Consider the following 17,096-nt stretch of genomic DNA (forward strand, 5'->3'; position numbering starts at 1 on the left):
AAAGGCTCTAAAGGCACAGAGAGGAGGAGAGGGAGGAGAAGGAAACAAACAGGAGACCCCACAGCTGACGGCAGGTTTCTTCTCGCCGTGATACCTCTGTGGGTGCTTGAACCTGGAGAACCAGGGAGCTCAGCCTTGACCCCGAAGCCTTGTGACACCTACTGGGTGTGTTGCTGACCCCTCCTCTTTTCTCTTCTCTTTTCCCCTCCCCTGAAGCCGGAGTTGTTGAATTCTTCCCCCGCAGGTTCAGGTGGAGGTGGAGCAGTGGGAGGGAGGGACAGCCAGCCCTTCCCACGGGCCTGGCGCCCGGGGATTGGGGCAGCGGGAGCGCCCGGCCGAGGGCAGGAGCTGAACTGGGAGGAGAAATAGATAAACTATTAAAAGAGAAAGGAAAAAAAAAAAAAAAAAAGAGAAATTCCAAGCACTGATCTGGCCGGTCGGGTCAGCTCAAGCGGGAGGCGACGAGCAGGAAGCCTGCGGCTGGGGAAGCTCGAAAGGTAAATGCAGCTCTGTTCTGCTTTTCTTTCCATGCTGAAGCCGCCTCAGATGAGGTCAGCAGGGTTTCACCTTCACCCCATTCCCGTTCTGGCTCTCCTTCGCTCTCCATCCCGCTTGCTGCCTCGGCACACCCACCCCACAACTCCCTGGCCACGGTGCCTCCCTGTCCTGCTCGCTTTCCCCATGGCCGTGCTCCAGGGAATGCTGCGCTCAGCCATCATTCACCACCCCACAACGTCCACACGGTCCTCTGCCTCAAATCCGGGGTGTCCCCACGCCAGGATGTGGGAAACGGGAGCCACCGCTGCCCGTTAGCCGGTGCTCCTCCCTCCCTGGCAGCCCCAGCACCCACTTCCTGCCATCCAGCACTGTCCCACCCTGGAGCAAAGGGCTCCGGGGGTTTTGGGGCCTCCCCACAACCCCTGGCCAGGCTGCAGCTTTTGGAGCTTCCTTATTCCGACTGTCAGAGGACATGGCTTAGGAGTGACCCATAGAAGAGCAGACCTGGAGCATCACGCCAGGCAGAGACAGCCCCATGCCATCCTCATGAGCGTCTCCCACCCTTTCTCCATGTGAAATCCAGGTGGGCTGGCTCGTCTCCATCCCATCCTCTTCCTTCCCTGGCCATGGAGAAACTCAGTTAATTCTTTAGGTATAAATCACTTCCAGCTGGTCAAGCTGAACACGTACTGGGCGTCTCTCGCGTACCTTGATCTGTGATTTCACCCACACCTGGCACCAGGCTGCTCCAGAGGGAAGCACCATGCCTTTATCCCTGCTCCAAGCCAGGCAGCACCACAGACCTCCCCTTCCCATTCCACACCAACAAACACGAGAGCACCAGCCCTGCTCCCACCCACAATCGGGGTGCAGCCAGGAGTGCTGGAGCTCCACAGCAAAGAGGAGCCCTGGGAGAGGCTTTCACCCCTCCTGACTCCCACAGTTAGTCCGAGTGTTTGCCATGGAAACACTGGCACCGTGACGTCCCTGAGACTCCCACCTCAGCTCCAGCACCCGCATCAGGTGTGTGGGGACAGAGGAGCCCAGCCTTGCCAGGCTCTGCTCCCAGTATCCGCCTCTTCCCACGGGGCCATCACACTGACACCACCGGTGATGCCAACTGGGGCGTCCCTGTGTGCCATCCCTGTGCTCCCCGCTTGCCTGGAATGCTGCACAGCCGTGCCACTCTCTGGGCACCGCCACGGGGTAGCTCCCAACACACCGGGAACGTGGCACCCGCAGGGAGCTCTCCAGGTGGGAGGCTGCGTTTCCATAAACAAAACATGCTGGTAATTAGCAGGTTCAAGGGCATGTCAGGCTGGAGGCAGCTCTGCAGCCCAGGCAGGGGCTTGGCAGGTGAAGGAGGTACCACTGAGACCCCCAAAGCTGTGGTTTCCCACGGCTGAGCTCATTTCCCCACCTTGGTTTTGGATTTGGGCTGAAGCTACATTTTTTTAAATCCTGCAACCCCCAGCTGGTCATTAATCACCTCCCACGCAAAAATTCACGGTTGGGAAAGCCAGGCTGGGAGTCAGTGCAGGGAGGGCAGGTGACACAGAGGCCACCAGGCTGTGGGTGGGACGCAGCTTTGGCTTTACCGTGGAGCAGCACCCACCACCCCCAGTCAGAATTGCTGCGGGGGCCGATGGGGGTGGCCGGGCCCTCCCTGTGCCAGCACTCACAGAACTACTCCCGGTCTGTCCCAGGCCCAGCCCGCCCTGTGGCGGAGGCAGCTGGACTTTGTCCCCCCCGGAAGACACCGCGTGAGATGCTGGCAGCGCCTGCGCCTGTCACCTGAGCGCGCCATGGCAGGTAGGTGAAATCCCAATTCTCCCCTGTTCTCAGCTGGGAAGGATCCCTGTACAAGCTCAGCTGGGGGTCCTGCTCTGGTGTCACCTCTTAGGGTGCCAAGGGTCCTTCCCAGCCCCCCAAACCAGCTCAGCATGTTGCTAAACAGCTACGAACACCACTCACTGCCAGACCCCCAAGGCAGAGCTTGTTTTTCCAGGATGGCTACAGCAGTCACGTGCCCTGGGGGGAGCTGGATCAGCTTTCCCATCCAAACCCCCTCCCCTCTGTGCCCCCAGACCTTTGCAGCGTGCCCCCCGAAATCCTGGTGCCAGCTGCCAACGAGACGCTGGACCTGCTGCTGGGGAGCCGGGTTGAGCTGAACTGCACCGTGCGCTGGGCAGGCACCGAGCACTGCCAGCCCATTCCCACCTGGAGCAAGGATGGGCAGTGGCTGAGCAGCGGGAGCAGCCAGGACACTGTCTGGTAAGGAGCCTGCCCTGGGGACATCTGTCCTCCTGCTTTTGGGGGGTGTCATGACATGGCCCGACCCACAGCATCCCCCCATGTCCTGTCAGGTCTGGCCAAAACTCCTCAGAGCAGCTCCTGGCCAGCGTCCTGCAGCTCAACCTCACCCACGATGCCGATTTCGGTGTGTTTGCCTGCTGGATCAGCAACGCCACGGCCACCTTCACCCTGCGGCAAGCAGGTAGGGACCTGCTGGTGACAGGGAGGGGGCATCCCACAGAGAGCCCAGGTGCACGGGGGGATTGAGGAGAGTGTAGCCCTGCTGCTTCTCCCACATCGAGGTGCAAACCTGCACCAAACCCAGGTATGCTGCTCACCGTGCCCTTCCCTGTCCTGGCAGAGGCGGTGGGGCACATGCCAGCGGTGCTGGCAGCCCTCCTGGTCCTGGTGCTCCTGGTGCTCCTGGCCGTGCTCTATGTCCAGTGCCGCCTGAATGTGCTCCTCTGGTACCGGGACCGCTACGGAGAGCTGGAGATCAACGGTGAGCCAGAGGTGTTCCCACTGGGAACAGCCTCCTGCAGTCTGGGGGCTCACACAGCCCTTCCCATGTTATCCCTGCTCCGTGGATCTCCCCAGATGGGAAGCTCTACGATGCCTACGTCTCCCACGCCACCGCCCCCGATGACCGAAAGTTCATCCACTTCATCGTGAAGCCGCAGCTGGAAAACCGCCACGGCTACAAGCTCTTCCTGGACGAGCAGAACATCTTGCCCAACTCAGGTAGGCAACAGGCAGGGCTGGGCAGGGGGTGACACAGGGACCTGGGGGCTTGACAGACTTTTTACCCACAGAGCCATCAGCTGACCTCATCATGAATGTCAGCCGGTGCCGGCGCCTCATCGTGGTGCTCTCAGTCGCGTACCTGGAGCAGGAGTGGTGCAACAGCAGCTTCAGGTAGGAGCACAGCAGCTCCCACAGGAGAGGAGAGGGGCTGGCAGGTCCCTCACCGTCCTGTCACCCATTTGTCTCACAGAGAAGGGCTCTGGAGGCTGCTGGAGCTTTCCAGGAAACCCATCTTCATCGTCTTCGAGAGCCAGTACCGGGAGATCACTCACCCCGCCATCACCCTGCTGAAGCAGCACCGAAGTGCAGTGACCCTGCTGGTGTGGAGAGCCAGCTCCATGGTGAGTGCCGAGCAGGATCCTGACCCCCCCCAGAGCCCCCTTTCCTTCCCACGGTGCCAGCCTCCCTGCTGCCCTTTGGGGCTGCCCCACAGTGAGAGCTGTGCAGGACCCATCCCACCAGCACCCCCTTCCATTCCCAGCTCCCCATTTTGGGTCAACCTCTCTGCTGCCCTCTGGGGCTGCGCCCCAGGCTCCAGTGCTAAAGAGCAGGTTGGGGCACTCACCTTTTGGAGGACATTTAAAAACCCAACCAGAAGAGCCCCGGATCTGGGAGCTCACCCCCCAAACCTGCATGGTCAGGACCCCGTGACACTCCAGGGCCTTCCCCAGCCTCAGTTCCCGGAGTGGAGCTTTGGCCCAGGGCCACTCCGGCCATTTTGGGGCCAGGCTGGGAGCCGGAGCCCTGGGGAGCGTTCCAGCAGGTCAGGCCGGTTTCTCCGCCGGCGCGTGGGCAGGGTGCCACGCCGGAGCACAGCCCTCACCTTGGCCGAGCTCCCAGCGCCGGGGAGAGGGAGCCGAGCCCCTGGAACCCTGCGGGGCCGTGCTCTGGTGATCCGGCCCGGCTCATCCCCTCTGGGCTCCTGCAGACCCCATCGTCGGATTTCTGGAAGGAGCTGTGCCTGGCCCTGCCGCGCAAGGTGTCCTTCCCCGGCAGCGTGGGGGACCCGCAGACCCAGCTGCAGGAGGACAAGGACCCCATGCTGATCCTGCACAGCAGCTACCTGGACAACGCGGGAGACCTGGACCCGGACGGGGACCTGGGCACAGGTCCGTGTCCCGGCTATTTCTCCCGAGGGGACAGATGCACGCTGGAGGTCGCTCCTGGGCTTTGCCTCCCGCTCCTGTGGCGGCGGGGTGGGTCCAGCCCCTTCCCCCTCCACCTAAACCCGTCTCCCTGCTCCTGCCAGGCCTCCGAGGGCGCGTCTTCGGGAGCCCCCCGCCCCCCCGCCTCGGTGGGCGCGGCACTCCCGGGGATCCGGCATCCAGCGGGATGGAGGACGCGCAGCTGCGGGACGGGCAGTGCTCCGAGCTCGACGTCTCGGATCTGGGATCGCGCAACTACGGTGCCCGCACGGACTTCTACTGCCTGGTGACAGAGGATGACATCTGAGCAGGACCACAGGCGTCCCCCAGCCCTCTGGGGACACATGGACCAGGTCAGGGCCGAGGAACCCGGGAGTTGTGATGGGATCAGAGCCACAGGTGTGCTGGGAAAGCAGGAGTTGGCTCTAAAGTGGAAAACTGGAAAACCATCACCAGGAGCACCCTGCCTGTAATACCTCAGTGCCACCCCTGGGTACCACCCAGGTGGCTGGGCCCTCTCCCTTGCCGTGGGTGGCAGGGACATTCTTCCTACATGATGGACAAATGCTGGGATGGGTGATGCTCTCCAAGGAACAACATGCCCCAGCCCCAGGGAGTGCCTGACAGGAGTGGTGGCAGCACCTTTGTCCCATATGGAAACCCCCGTGACAATAAAAGGCTGCTGCACCCACTGGGTCTCTCCGTGATGGGGACACAGGTGACACGGCGTGGGGGGGGTCTCCTCACTACAGGCAGTGCTCTGGTCTGTCCTTCCCACACCAGTGTCCCTGTCACACTAACTCTTGAGCCATGCCAGGCACGGAGCCTCACCCTGTGCTGGTGTCACCAGGACACTGTCCTCCCTCCCCCAGGTGCCATCCAAACACAGGTGCAGGTGGGCATCACTCAAGGCCTTTATTTCAGGGGTACACAGGGTGGGGGGGTTGTACACAGAGAGCTGCAGAGCCAAACACCCGGTGACCCCGAGCCTGGACCGCACCGGTGCCGCTCCTCGTGGGGGCCACTCGGCTCACTCCCCCCATCCTCCCACCCCTCTAACCTACTCTACATCGTGCCCCCCCCCGGGGTGCCCTGTGCCCCCCAAGCGTGGGGGCTCCCCCAGCCCCAAATCCACCGGCAGCCAAAAGCCACCCCCAGCCCACCCATGTGTCCCCTCCCAGCCACCACTGTGGCACAGAGGACACCGGGGACATCTCCCCACCCACGGGGCGACGCTGCTCAGCAAACACGACCCGGACGGCCCTGCCCGGATCCTGCTGCACCAGCAGGGCCCAGCCCTGGCAGCAGCTGGTGAGGAGCAACTCTGCCACACTGGGACAGTCCCCAAAGGGTGACAGATGGGCCTGAGACCCTCCCAGGCTTCCTGCAGTGAGGACACAGGCAGCCCCATCAGACACAACCCCCTGCCCACCCTCCACAGCAAAGGGGGAATGCAGCACTGTCACAGCATCACTTCCCAGCTCCCTGCAGCCACTGTGCCACCCCATAAACTGTGGGAAGCCACCTCAGAGCCCTCCAAGCCCCCAAGCCATGCAAAGCTCTATCCCCACCCAGCCAGGGCAGAACAAAAGTGTAACCCACAGTACATCCCACACTGGCACAGGGCACGGACACCCCCAGAAGCCCCCTTGCCCCAGAACTGCTCTACAGGAACCTTCCCAACTTCTTACAGCTCCTGCCCCCCTGTCAAGCCAGGACAAGCCAAGTTTTGCAAACAGCTGCCTGAGTGTGGGGAGGGGCACCAAGGGGTGCCATCGGGCAGCCCCCCCTAACTGGGGTCCCAGTGGGGCTCCACAGCATAGCTAAAAGCAGCCACTGGCTTTAAGGCTGGCCAGGAGGGAGGACAAGTGTCCCCCAGCCAGGAAAGGGGAGCCAGCAGAGGCAGGAGGCGCATGGGATGTAGGGATTACGCTACAGAGTGGGGGTCTGGCGGCGAGCAGCCTCCCCAGAGCATGGCTGGCAGCACGGAGCATCCCAGCGAGGCATTCCAGCTCCCAGGGTGTCCTCACAGGCTGAGGAAGTCCTCCTTCCGGTACCCCTTCTGCAAGGAGACAGCCCCATCAGGCTCTGGCACTGATGGGCCACACTGTCCCCACCCCACCCGCACAGGGACAACGCTCTGGGATTGTCCCCAAACCTGAAGAAAAGCAGGGGTGGAGTAGGACCCCACCATATCCTGGGAAGCATTTGGGTGGTGTGGCTCTCCAGGATGAATCCCCTGGCCTTGATTCCCTAGGGATCCTCCCACTGGCTGCGGGAGGCTCTGGAATGGGTACATACCATCTTGAAGTCCCGGTGGAGCTTGGTGTACTGCCACATGTTTCCCAGGAGGCTGGCAGCGGCTCGGGAGGACTTCTCGTTGTCCGAGCTGGGAAAGGGACAGGATGCAATGAGGTTTTGGGGACCACTGAGCATGGGACAGTGCCCATCAGCCCAAGGAGACCACCCCAGAGGGGCCTGGAGGGATTGGGGGCTTAGTGCGGGTGGGGAGAGGCAGGAGGTGAATGGCTGGATCCCACAATAACAGGCAGGAGCTGGGAGAGGTTCCCTGATGGGAACAGGCTGCTATGGTGATGGTGGGGTGTCCTTAGGGGGTGACAAAGGGCTGGCAGGTGGCCACAAGGCCACTCGGAGATAGTGTGGGGACTCCCAGCACCAAGGCCTGAGAAGGGGAACTTGTGACCCTCTTCCACTGTGCTGGAGCAGGGAGGGAGAGGAGAGCAGGACAGGAGCCCGGGTGTGAGCTGGGACACGCAGCTCCCACCTGTCCCGTCGCTTCTTGATGAAGAAGAGCTTCCTGAGGCCGTCGAAGTAGACGATGTCGCGGGCGGCCATGGGGCTCTCCACCACCAGGTTGTTGAGCACCGCGATGATGTTCACGATGACGTCGGCAGGCGGGGCCTTGTCCCCGACGCTCCCTGGCAGCTTCTCGATCAGGTGGCTGACCACCTTGGTGGCTGTGGGCAAAGGACACATCAGGGCTGGTGGCCAGAGCCAGAGGGGACAGAGCCATGTCTGGGAACGGCCCGCAGGCTCAGCTGCAAGCAGGGACGCAGCAGGGAGGATGGGGTTGGGATGTAGCTGGAGATAACAGGAGGCAAAGTAAAAGGTTGGGAAGCACCCCCCAGCCCTGGTTCACCCCTGGCACTCACACATCTCGTCCTTGTTGCGGGCGTGGCGGGACAGGTTGCGGATGAGGCCGGTGAGGGAGCGCAGCTGGTGGTGGTCGGCAGTGCGGACACGGTCCAGCACGGGATTCAGGATGCGCTCCTGCTCCAGCGCCAGCCGGCTCAGCACACCCGCCCACTGCAAGGCAAACACCCCCTTGGAGACTCCGCCAGCTCCCTGCTCCTCCTCCTCCCACTCACTGGGAGCAGGTCAGGGTGAACCCTGCCCAGGTGCCCCCCTCTCCCAGCACGGCCATGATGGGCAGGCTGTGGGACCCCCGGTGTTCCCCGGGCCTCACCCTGCGGTCCCCGGCCGTGATGTTCTGCAGGGCACCCGAGGCCGCCTCCGTCGTGTGCTTGTTGAGCTCGCAGCGCTGCAGCAGCCGGTTGTAGATGCCCACGATCTGAGGGTTCCAGAGCCACTCCATGCCCTTGGGATCCTTGGAGACCTCCGTGAAGGTGACGATGTCCGCGTTCATGTAGTGCTGAGGGACAGGGCATTGTTAGACTCCGGGGATGTCCCCTCTGCAGTGTCCCTCCCTGCCAGTGTTGCCTTTTCCCTACCTGCCTGGCCTGAACTGCTGGGCAGGTCACCCTGGCTACATCATGCCCCATGTCATGGAAAAGCAGGGGTTCAGCACCCTGATTCATCCCAAACACCTGATTCACCCTCCACTGAGCTCACCCGTGTGTCCCACCCACCAGCTGAGGCCGGCGTCCACCTCCGCCCTGGCATCATCTCCGCTGCCAGTGCTTCCCAGTGCCAGCCCCATCCTGGTGACATGGCCAGGATGTGCCCCCACTGACCTCCCGGGCTTTCTTGCTCTGGGGGCTGAAGCAGCCCACCAGCTCCCCTGTCACCGTGCCACCGGTGTTCCTCCGGTGGCCCTCGAGGCGCTGGAGCGAGGACGGGGGCATCTCGTCGTACAAGCGGTAGGAGAGGTTGCGCAGGACACAGACAGCGTTCTCCACGCTCTGGGAGGGCACAGGGGACACAAGGGTGTCATCCCTGGGCCACCTGCAGGGTGTGTCCAGCTGGCACAAGGGCTCCATAGCAGAGTCATTACACCGGCTGTGCCCAGTGAGCCCAGCTGGTGGACTCCGTGGAGCTGGACTGGTTCTCCCAGCATCACACCAAGATGTGCCTTTGCACAATGGGATGGGGGAGCAGCACCTCAGCCCCTCCACCACCAGCACAGGGGCTCACCTTATCCTCCGACTTCCCCACCTCCAGGGAGCTGTTCACATAATGGATCATGGAGTCCACCAGCCCATGGCACTCACGCATCTTCTGCCGGGTCTGCTGGCTGGCAGAGCTCAGGTTCCTGCATGGGAACAGGGTTCTGTCATGGAGAGAAGGGGATCCCCCACAGACACCCCTTCCTGAGCCCAATAAAGAGCCCTGCAGACAGTGCTCTTGTCTCTTCCTCCCTCCAAAACTTTGCTCTCAGTGGGAGGACCTGGAGGAGATACCTGAGGAAGCCCGTGGAGTTATAAAAGATTTCTGCCTCTGAGGGGTTCTGCTGGATGACACCCGAGGCCCCCAGCCCAGAGAGAGGGACCAGGACCAGGTCTGTGAGCTGCTCCAGTGTGTCCCGGGCCAGGCGATCCTTCAGGTTGTCACTGGAGGACAGATTCCACAGGATCCCTGCACAGAGGGGGACCCTCAGTACTGGAACAGCTGGAGAGCCCACCCACCCCAACTCCCCCACCGGGGGGCTTGTGCTGGTAACAACCAAGCAAAGGGATTATCCCCGTGGAGCTCCGTTCACATGAGAGGAGTAGAGGCCACCCTCAGGAGAGGGGGACCGCCGCCCACCCCTGTTGTCCCCAACCTGTGACGTTCTTGCGGAGCTCATCGTCGGGCTCCCGCAGGGTGCGCATGAGCTCGTAGATGCCGTTCTCCTCCACCAGCGCCAGCTTGTTCTCGGCGTTGTCGTAGATGAGGTTGCGCATGGCGCCGGTGGCGTGGCGCTGCACCTCCTGGTTCGGGCTGTTGAACAGCTTCACCAGCTTGGGCATGGCCTGCAGGCTGCGGGCCTGGGGGACAGCCCGGGGGGGTCAGACATACTGCGTTCCCAGGGCTTCCTCCGGCCCCTGCACCTGCCCGCAGTGTCGGAGGGGCTGGGAAAACCCCTGCTCCCACTGGGAAAACCTCTTCTCCCACCCTTCTGGGGGCTCACCTGCTTCTTGGCGCTGCTGTCGCTGTAGCACTTGTGCTGCAGGTATGCAGCGCCCAGCACCTGCAGGTTGGGGTCACTGGCGATCAGGTACTTCACTGCCGAGGGCAGGTCAATGTCGTCAAACCTGGAACCACAGCTGGGTGAGTCCCAGCAGAGCATCCCACAGGATCCTCCACCTCTGCACCCCACCATGTCCCCCATGTCCAAGGAGTCCCATGAACCCATTTCCTTCCCACTGCACTCTGGGCACGGGACTCCATTCCCAGTGGGATGAGCATCATCCTCCTGCCATGTCTCAGGATGTGTCCATGGAGGAGCCAGGGTCGGGTCAGGACACACTTGGAGGTCAGCCTTGTGCTGCGGTCCATCCCCACAGAACCAAGCTGTGCCCACCATCCCACCCCTCTTCCCAACATCCCCTGTGCCCAGTGGGAGCTGGAGGGGTTTGCCCTCCTCCAGCAGGGTGGGACACACTCCTCCCACAGTGGGGACAAGGACCAAGACACCCCGGAGCAGCCTGGCCCTCACCCGCCGGCGTGGTGTCCGAGCAGCGTGCTGTGCCCGTTGTACATCTCCATGGCGCGCGGCTCCGCGAGGTGGTGGCCGGACTCGGCCAAGCTGCGCACGGATGGGGCGCGGGAGCTGTGCTCCCCCAGCCCCAGGAAGGCGCCGCCGCCTCCCGCCGGCACGGTGCCGAAGGAGCCGGCGCTCAGCCGCGAGCGGTTGTTGCTCTGGAAGCGCTGGAGCGTGCGCATGGCGGGCGCACGGATGGTGCGGCTCGGCGGCCCCTCGGCGCCGTCCAGCCAGTCGCAGGCGGCCTTGGCGGCCGTGCCGGCGCTCAGCTGCCGCTCGAAGGTGAAGGAGCGGCCGAAGCCGCCGCCAGCCTGGCTCTTGTAGAGCTGCCGCTGCCCCGGCGTGTCCAGCTGCTCCGACAGGACGCTGTAGCGGTCGTCGGCGAGCGGGAGGGGCCCGTCGGCCAGGCGCAGGGAGCGCAGCGACAGCGTGTCCAGGTTCTGCCGGCAGCGGAAGTTGCGCTCGTGGAAGGAGCTGGGCCGCGGCGAGGCGGTGGCCGCCTGCGAGGCCGCGTAGCCGGCGACGTAGGCGCGGCCCTTGGCCAGGCCCCCGTTGCTGATGGTGGCCATGCGCTTGTGCGGGGTGAGGTCCACGGCCGAGCGCGAGGACCAGCCGCTGCCCCGCAGCGTGCCGAAATCCTTCTTGGCCAGCGGCTGGTACAGCTGCAGGAGGGGAAACGGAGGTTTAGGTTAGGAGTCCGTCCCTCCACCTCCAACAGGGGAGCGCAGAGCTCTCCTCAGCGCAGCCGAGGCGGTGGGCAGGGGGACAGAGCCCCGGTACGTACCGAGGCCTTGGGGTCCACCCCATTGCTCTGGGAGCGGGAGCTGAAGGAGGAGCGCAGGGTCGAGCTGTACTGACCGCCTGCAGGACGGCCACAGAGGAGGCAGAGTAAGTACACGGGCAGGGCAGGGAGGGATCTGGAGATCAAAGATCGCCCCAGCTCGTCCCAGGGGGACCTGCTGCGGGAACCGGGGCACCGCAAGCAGAGCTGGGGGGACAGAGGGGTGGGAGGAGGCCGCCTTCACCTGCCCGCTGGCCACGGGGAGCAGAAGCGGCCTCCCCGCCCTGCCCCGTGCCCCGACGGCGAGGGCACTAATTGCCACCTTGGCGGGGACGCCGCGGCTCAGCCCGGTCCCCCCTGCCGCAGCTGGATCAGCAGCCCAGGCATCCCCCACAGCCAGTCCCGGCTCCCCCGCCCGGGGAACGGCACCTGGAACCCCAGTGCCCCCCATGGCACCTCACGCTGCCCACCTGCCCTGCCACCGCCCCAGGGCTGCCGGCGGGACACGACAGGGACGGGACAGGGACGCCGCCAGTGCTGGTGGTGCCAGGAGCGTGACTCACGCCTGGGGCAGCCCTCGGGGTGTCAGAGGGGTCTGTCCCCACCACTGGGGTCCTCCGCGCGGGGGTCGGGGCTCGGGGGATCCCGGCGGTGCCGGGCGGGGCGGCAGGGCGGAGGCCGCCGGCGCAGACGTTAAATGGAGGAGCTGGAGCCCGGCCAGCGCCGCCGCTCAAGGCTGGGGGGGCTCTGCCAGGGCGGGAAAATCCTCCCCCCCTGCCAGCCCATTGCGGGGTGTGGGACCCCACCAGCGCAAAGCCCTCCAAGGGCAGGTGGGGGAACTGAGGCAGGACTCCGAGTGGGGTAAAACGAGCCCACGCTGGGGCCGAGCTACCCCTGGTCCCAGCGCTGGAGATGCTCGGGGGCGTTCAGGGGACTCGGTCAGGGTGGGGAGCACCCCCCAACCCGCAGCCAGGGTGTGCCCAGAGCCCAGTGCCGGCCGAGGGGCTCCCACCACCCGTCCCACCGCGTGTTCCCAGGGGCTCCCGGGGGGGTCTCCCACCTCTGGTGCCGTCGGCGAGCTCCTCGGGGCGGGCGGGCGCTTGCCCCCGCAGCATCATGCGGATGCGGACCTGCTCCTGGACACGGGCGCTGCGCAGCCGCTGGGCCTCGGCCGCCTCCCGGCCCCGCTCGTCCAGCTGCCGGTCCGAGGGCAAGGCCAGGGAGCAGACGCCGGCCTCGGGCTGCAGGGCCGACAGCAGGAAGGCGTTAGTCTCCTGCATGGTGCCGAAGGGCCGCGGCCAGCCCGGCCGCCCTGCGCAGGTGAGCGGCGGCAGTGGCGGTGTTCCGGCGTTCCCTAGCCGTAGGGAGGCTCCGTCCCGGCCCGTCCGTCCCGCCCCGCCGCCACGCCTCGCCAGGAAAAGGAGGGGGCCCCACCGGGGCCACTGTCACCATTGACACCATCACCATCGTCACCGCCACAGGTGGAGGTGCCCAGGGGTGACCTCGGGCATGGGGTGGTCCAGGGGTCTGGGGGTCCTACCTTGGGAAAAGCCGGGATCCCTTCAGACAGTCACCCCCTGACTCCTGGGCAGCCACACCAGTGAGCCCCAGACCCCTAGACTGTCCCATCAATGAGCCCAAGACCCCCAGGAAACCCCCCAGAACAGCCCTGAGCCCCCACAAAGCCTCCCCATTCACGTCTGCCATTGAACCCCGGACACCCACATTGTTCCTCCAGTGAGCCCTGGAGTCTCACGTGGTCTCTCCTAGGAGAGCCCCAGACCTTTGGAGAACCTTCCCATTGACCTCCAGAGACTCATATGGCCCTGCCGCTGAGACCCAGACCCCTACAATGTCCCTCCAATGAGCTCAAGACCCCCAGGAAACCTCCGGGGACAGTCCTCTGGAGCCCCATATGACCTCTCTGTCCAACTCTGGACCACCAGATTGTCACTCCAGTGAGCCCCAGACCCCCACATGGGGTCCCAGGGGTGTCCCAGACCACCAGGGAGACCTCTCAACCAGCCCTGACCACAAAACCCCAGGCCACCTCCACAGGGACCCCTAGATCACTCAAGCCACTTTCCAGGAGCACTCTGGACCCCCATCTGGCACAGGGGTCCAGCCTGGAGTGGGGGCTCCCTGCAGTAATTCCTGGCTGAGCCCTCCCTGCTTTGCTTTTCAAATCAGCCGGGGAATGAAAAAACAACAATAATAAAAAAGGGGCGGCTGAGCGCCGCGGGCCCGCGGTGACGAACGCGGTGACTCAGGCCCCGCTGCCACCACAGGTACTAATTAGCCTCGCCCCAGCTGCCGAGCCGTCCCATCGCAGCCAGACTGGGGACACCACATCCCCCTGGCCTGCTGTGCTCGGGATCAGCTCCCGAAATTGCCCCGCTGCCAGGCCACGCCGCCGTCCTGCAGCCCCGGCTCACTGACCGAGCGGCTCATTCCTGACCCGAGTTGTGGCCGTTCTCAGCCCCTGCTCAGGGTCACGGTGGCTCCGGGCCAGGTGGTTTGGGGTGAGCGTGGCCACGCGGGCCTGGCTCTGTGGCCAGCCCCAGCTCAGCGCTTGGCGTCACCGCTCCGGCAGCGACAGCAGCGTTGCTGGGCCGGGTTTACAACACCCGTCGGTGACACCGTGCGCGCTTCGGTCGGGGGTGAAAAGGGCGGCTGTCCCCGAGGAATGTGCCGCCGTCAGCAGGAGCTGCGGCAGGGGCGGGGTGGCAAGAGCTGCGGGCCAGCAGTTTGGGGTGACAGTCCCCCGGTGGCTGCCCCAAATCCCCCTTGGTGACACAATCCCGATGTGCTGAGGACCAACGTGGGGGCAACCCACCTCCCCAAATCTGGGGCTTGTAGGAGCCCCCTTTTGCCCAGGGGCCACCCCTGTGTCTTTTGGGGTACAGCACCCAGGAAAATCCTTGAGGCCCACCCTGTTCTCCCACCACGGCACCACCCCACGGGCGCACCAAGCTTGGCAGAGCTCGGCTGGCGCTCCCAAGCCTCAGAGCCCGGATGAATCACAGGTTCCCCCCGCAGCGGGCGGAGGGGGTGGATCGCTCCCTCTGCAAGCCAACACTTGCCCGCCGTCCCCATGCCAGCATCCCGGGGGATCAGGGTTATCCCAGCAGCCCCCCAGCTCTGGGGGACAGAGGGACTGCGGGGACAACCCTGAGCCCACTGGCACCCCCACCTTCCCCCAGCTCTGTCTCCCTCCCAAACCTGCATTCCCCCACCATAACACTGCCCTGCAGCTGACAACTGGAAATTCGGGGGTCCGGGGGGATTCAAGGACTGCTGGGAGCTGGAATGGGCAGCGCTTGCCTCACCAAGCAGCTCGTTAATTAGGGAAGGTCGGATAGGAGGGGGATACGCCGGGGGCTTAGAAACAGCAAATCAGCACAAAGAAAACTTTGGAAGCAAAATTGAGGGATTCCCGAGGGGAACCAAGCAGAGCTGGAATGACACAGAGTGAAATAAACCCAATCCGGGGTCCCTAAAGCAGCTGCTGACCACCCCCACCCTGGAGGCACCTCTGTCACTCCCCCGCGGGGTGACAGAGCCGTATTCCCGGGGAGCCCTGGCTTCTGGGAGCGCCGCGTCCTCTCCCACCCCCCCCGAGCAGCACCGAGTGCCCATCCCCACGCCCGGGTCCCCAGGGCTGGCCGTGCCCGCCGGGGCCATCGGTGTTGGGGCGGGGAGTGGCCGCGCAGCCCGGACACCGCGCGCACGTGCCAGGAGCCACGCTGGGGACACCGAGGCACAGGGAGGGAGGGAGGGAAAAGCCTCCTGGCCAGAGCTGGCCGCTGTTGGGCAGCCATCAGACCCACGTGTTGGAGCCCCAGACCCCCGGCACCACCCGGGCCAGCGGAAGGGGACAGGGTGCGTGGCAGGGCGAGTGACACCGGCTCTCCCCAGGAACCGATGGTGGGGACGGTGGCGACGGTGGCCGCGGGAGTGGCTGGCACGTACCTGGCTGGGTGGCCCCGGAGGGCCGTTGTCCTGCAGCATCCTCGGGCGGGCAGGTGCACCCCTGGGTGCTGCGGGGTGCGGGTGGGCGCCGGCGTCTGCGGCGGGCGTGGGGCGCGCGGGCCCGCCCCGCACCTCGCCCAACCAGTCTCCTCGCCGGGGTTTTGCATGGAACACGCTCACCTCCCCGCCGAGGCTGGGATCTCGGGGCTCACCAGGGCTCCTCAAAATCTTCAGCACGGCCAGGGGTCCGGGGGGGGGGCCAGGCCCCACAGCGGAGCCACTGTCTCGGCCGCCTTCATGATGCTGCAAAGAGTCCCCAGGGATCCCCACCGCCACCATGGCCATGATCCAATATGTCCTTCCTGCCACAGCCCCCTGAACACCCAGCTCGGGGCACCCATGGGTGTGTAACAGGGAGGGTTTGGGGGTATCAGAAGGACAAGATGGAGGAGAGGCAGAGTTTGGGGGGCACAGACATTTTTTAGGATGCAGGGGGATCCCCCTGTTTCTCAGGGAGCATGTTTGTGTGCGTGGGATGGAGCAGGAGCCCTTTGAAGCCAGATAAGCTGAGAGGGAGCGTTTGAAACGGGCCAAACCAGTTTGGGGGGGGTCACTGCTTAGCTCCTACCACCACTAACCCAGGCCCCCCACCACACCCCACACTCAGCAGGGAGCGCCAGGAGGGAGCCCCCCACCAAAGCCCGGTGCAGGACAGGAGGTGCCAGGACCCTCCACATGGCCTCTGCCATCATGTGTGGCCCACTCTCAGCCCGGGGGTGTCAGGAGGTCCCTGTGCTCCCCCCAGCCTCCACGACCTCCCCTCTCAGGCCCATGGCTGGGGCAGCCCCTCAGTGAGGGAACTCCAGCCTGGAGTTTGCCTCCACCGCCCCGGACAAGCCCCAACACCTTTGCAGTGTCGCCGTGGGGCAGGGAGGGCCAGGGCTGATCCTCCAGGAGTGGGGACCTGCCCGCACCCCGCTGTCACCTGGGGCTCCAACACCTGGCCCAGGAGAGGCTCCCTGTGGCTCCTGCAATCCCCATGATCACTGTGTCAACCCGTGGCCACAGCTCAGCCACCACCAGAGAAACAAACCCTCTGGCGTTGTGCTGCTGGCCCTGTCCCAAGCAGACACCATCAGCTGGCCCCAAACTGTCCCCAGCACCAGTGGGGATGGCACTGCTGGCACCAGTCCTTCCCAGCACCAGCTCTGGATTTGGCTGGGTCCGGTGCCCACTCCGATGGTGGTGGCTTTTGGAGCTCTCCCGGCTGGGAAGCTGCTGGAAAAGCTGTGCCTAAGGCCAGGCTGGTTTTGGGATAGGACTGGTGGCCCGGGGGCCATGGGGCCACCCGCTCTGCCCAGCCACAGAGCACCTCCCAGCGCAGCCCTCACCCACAACAAAGCGTTCCCAAAGTGCTGCAAAAAAAACAGGGAGCAGGGCAAGGAGAGGGGAGAAACAACTCCTGCCTGCCAGGATGGTCCCTTCCCAACAGAGCCTGGGGCCACAGGTACCAAATCTGGGACAAAAAGCCCCCAGCTATGGCTGTTTGCTGATGGCACATGGGTGGCTGAGCCCTCACGTCAAACTCGGGATGCTCGGATGGGGAATGAAACACCTGGGGGGAAACTCCAAGAGTATTTCAGGGAGGAGCCCAGGG

General features: G+C 64.6%; 2 protein-coding genes across 2 annotated transcripts; one reads left to right on the plus strand and one right to left on the minus strand.

The window, feature by feature from the left end:
* The first annotated feature begins 418 nt into the window (after window positions 1-418).
* Window positions 419-5,426, plus strand: SIGIRR (single Ig and TIR domain containing). Its single transcript, XM_053945918.1, has 10 exons — window positions 419-497; window positions 2,205-2,310; window positions 2,586-2,772; window positions 2,865-2,995; window positions 3,155-3,295; window positions 3,391-3,534; window positions 3,606-3,708; window positions 3,788-3,938; window positions 4,526-4,706; window positions 4,847-5,426. The coding sequence occupies exons 2-10, from the start codon at window positions 2,304-2,306 to the stop codon at window positions 5,047-5,049; spliced, it is 1,248 nt and encodes a 415-aa protein (XP_053801893.1). The 5' UTR covers window positions 419-497; window positions 2,205-2,303; the 3' UTR covers window positions 5,050-5,426.
* Window positions 5,427-5,940: 514 nt separating this feature from the next.
* PKP3 (plakophilin 3) lies at window positions 5,941-16,339 on the minus strand. Its single transcript, XM_053945083.1, has 14 exons — window positions 15,440-16,339; window positions 12,528-12,708; window positions 11,471-11,547; window positions 10,642-11,348; window positions 10,114-10,237; window positions 9,766-9,970; window positions 9,404-9,578; window positions 9,138-9,255; window positions 8,738-8,905; window positions 8,230-8,415; window positions 7,916-8,069; window positions 7,528-7,720; window positions 7,044-7,131; window positions 5,941-6,804 (listed from the first exon to the last, which is right to left on the minus strand). Exons 1-14 carry the CDS (start codon window positions 15,782-15,784, stop codon window positions 6,769-6,771), a joined length of 2,757 nt encoding a protein of 918 aa, XP_053801058.1. The 5' UTR covers window positions 15,785-16,339; the 3' UTR covers window positions 5,941-6,768.
* Between the last annotated feature and the right edge of the window lie 757 nt (window positions 16,340-17,096).

Source organism: Vidua chalybeata, chromosome 6, assembly GCF_026979565.1.
Source record: "Vidua chalybeata isolate OUT-0048 chromosome 6, bVidCha1 merged haplotype, whole genome shotgun sequence".
In the NCBI taxonomy this organism is placed as follows: Eukaryota; Metazoa; Chordata; class Aves; order Passeriformes; family Viduidae; genus Vidua; species Vidua chalybeata.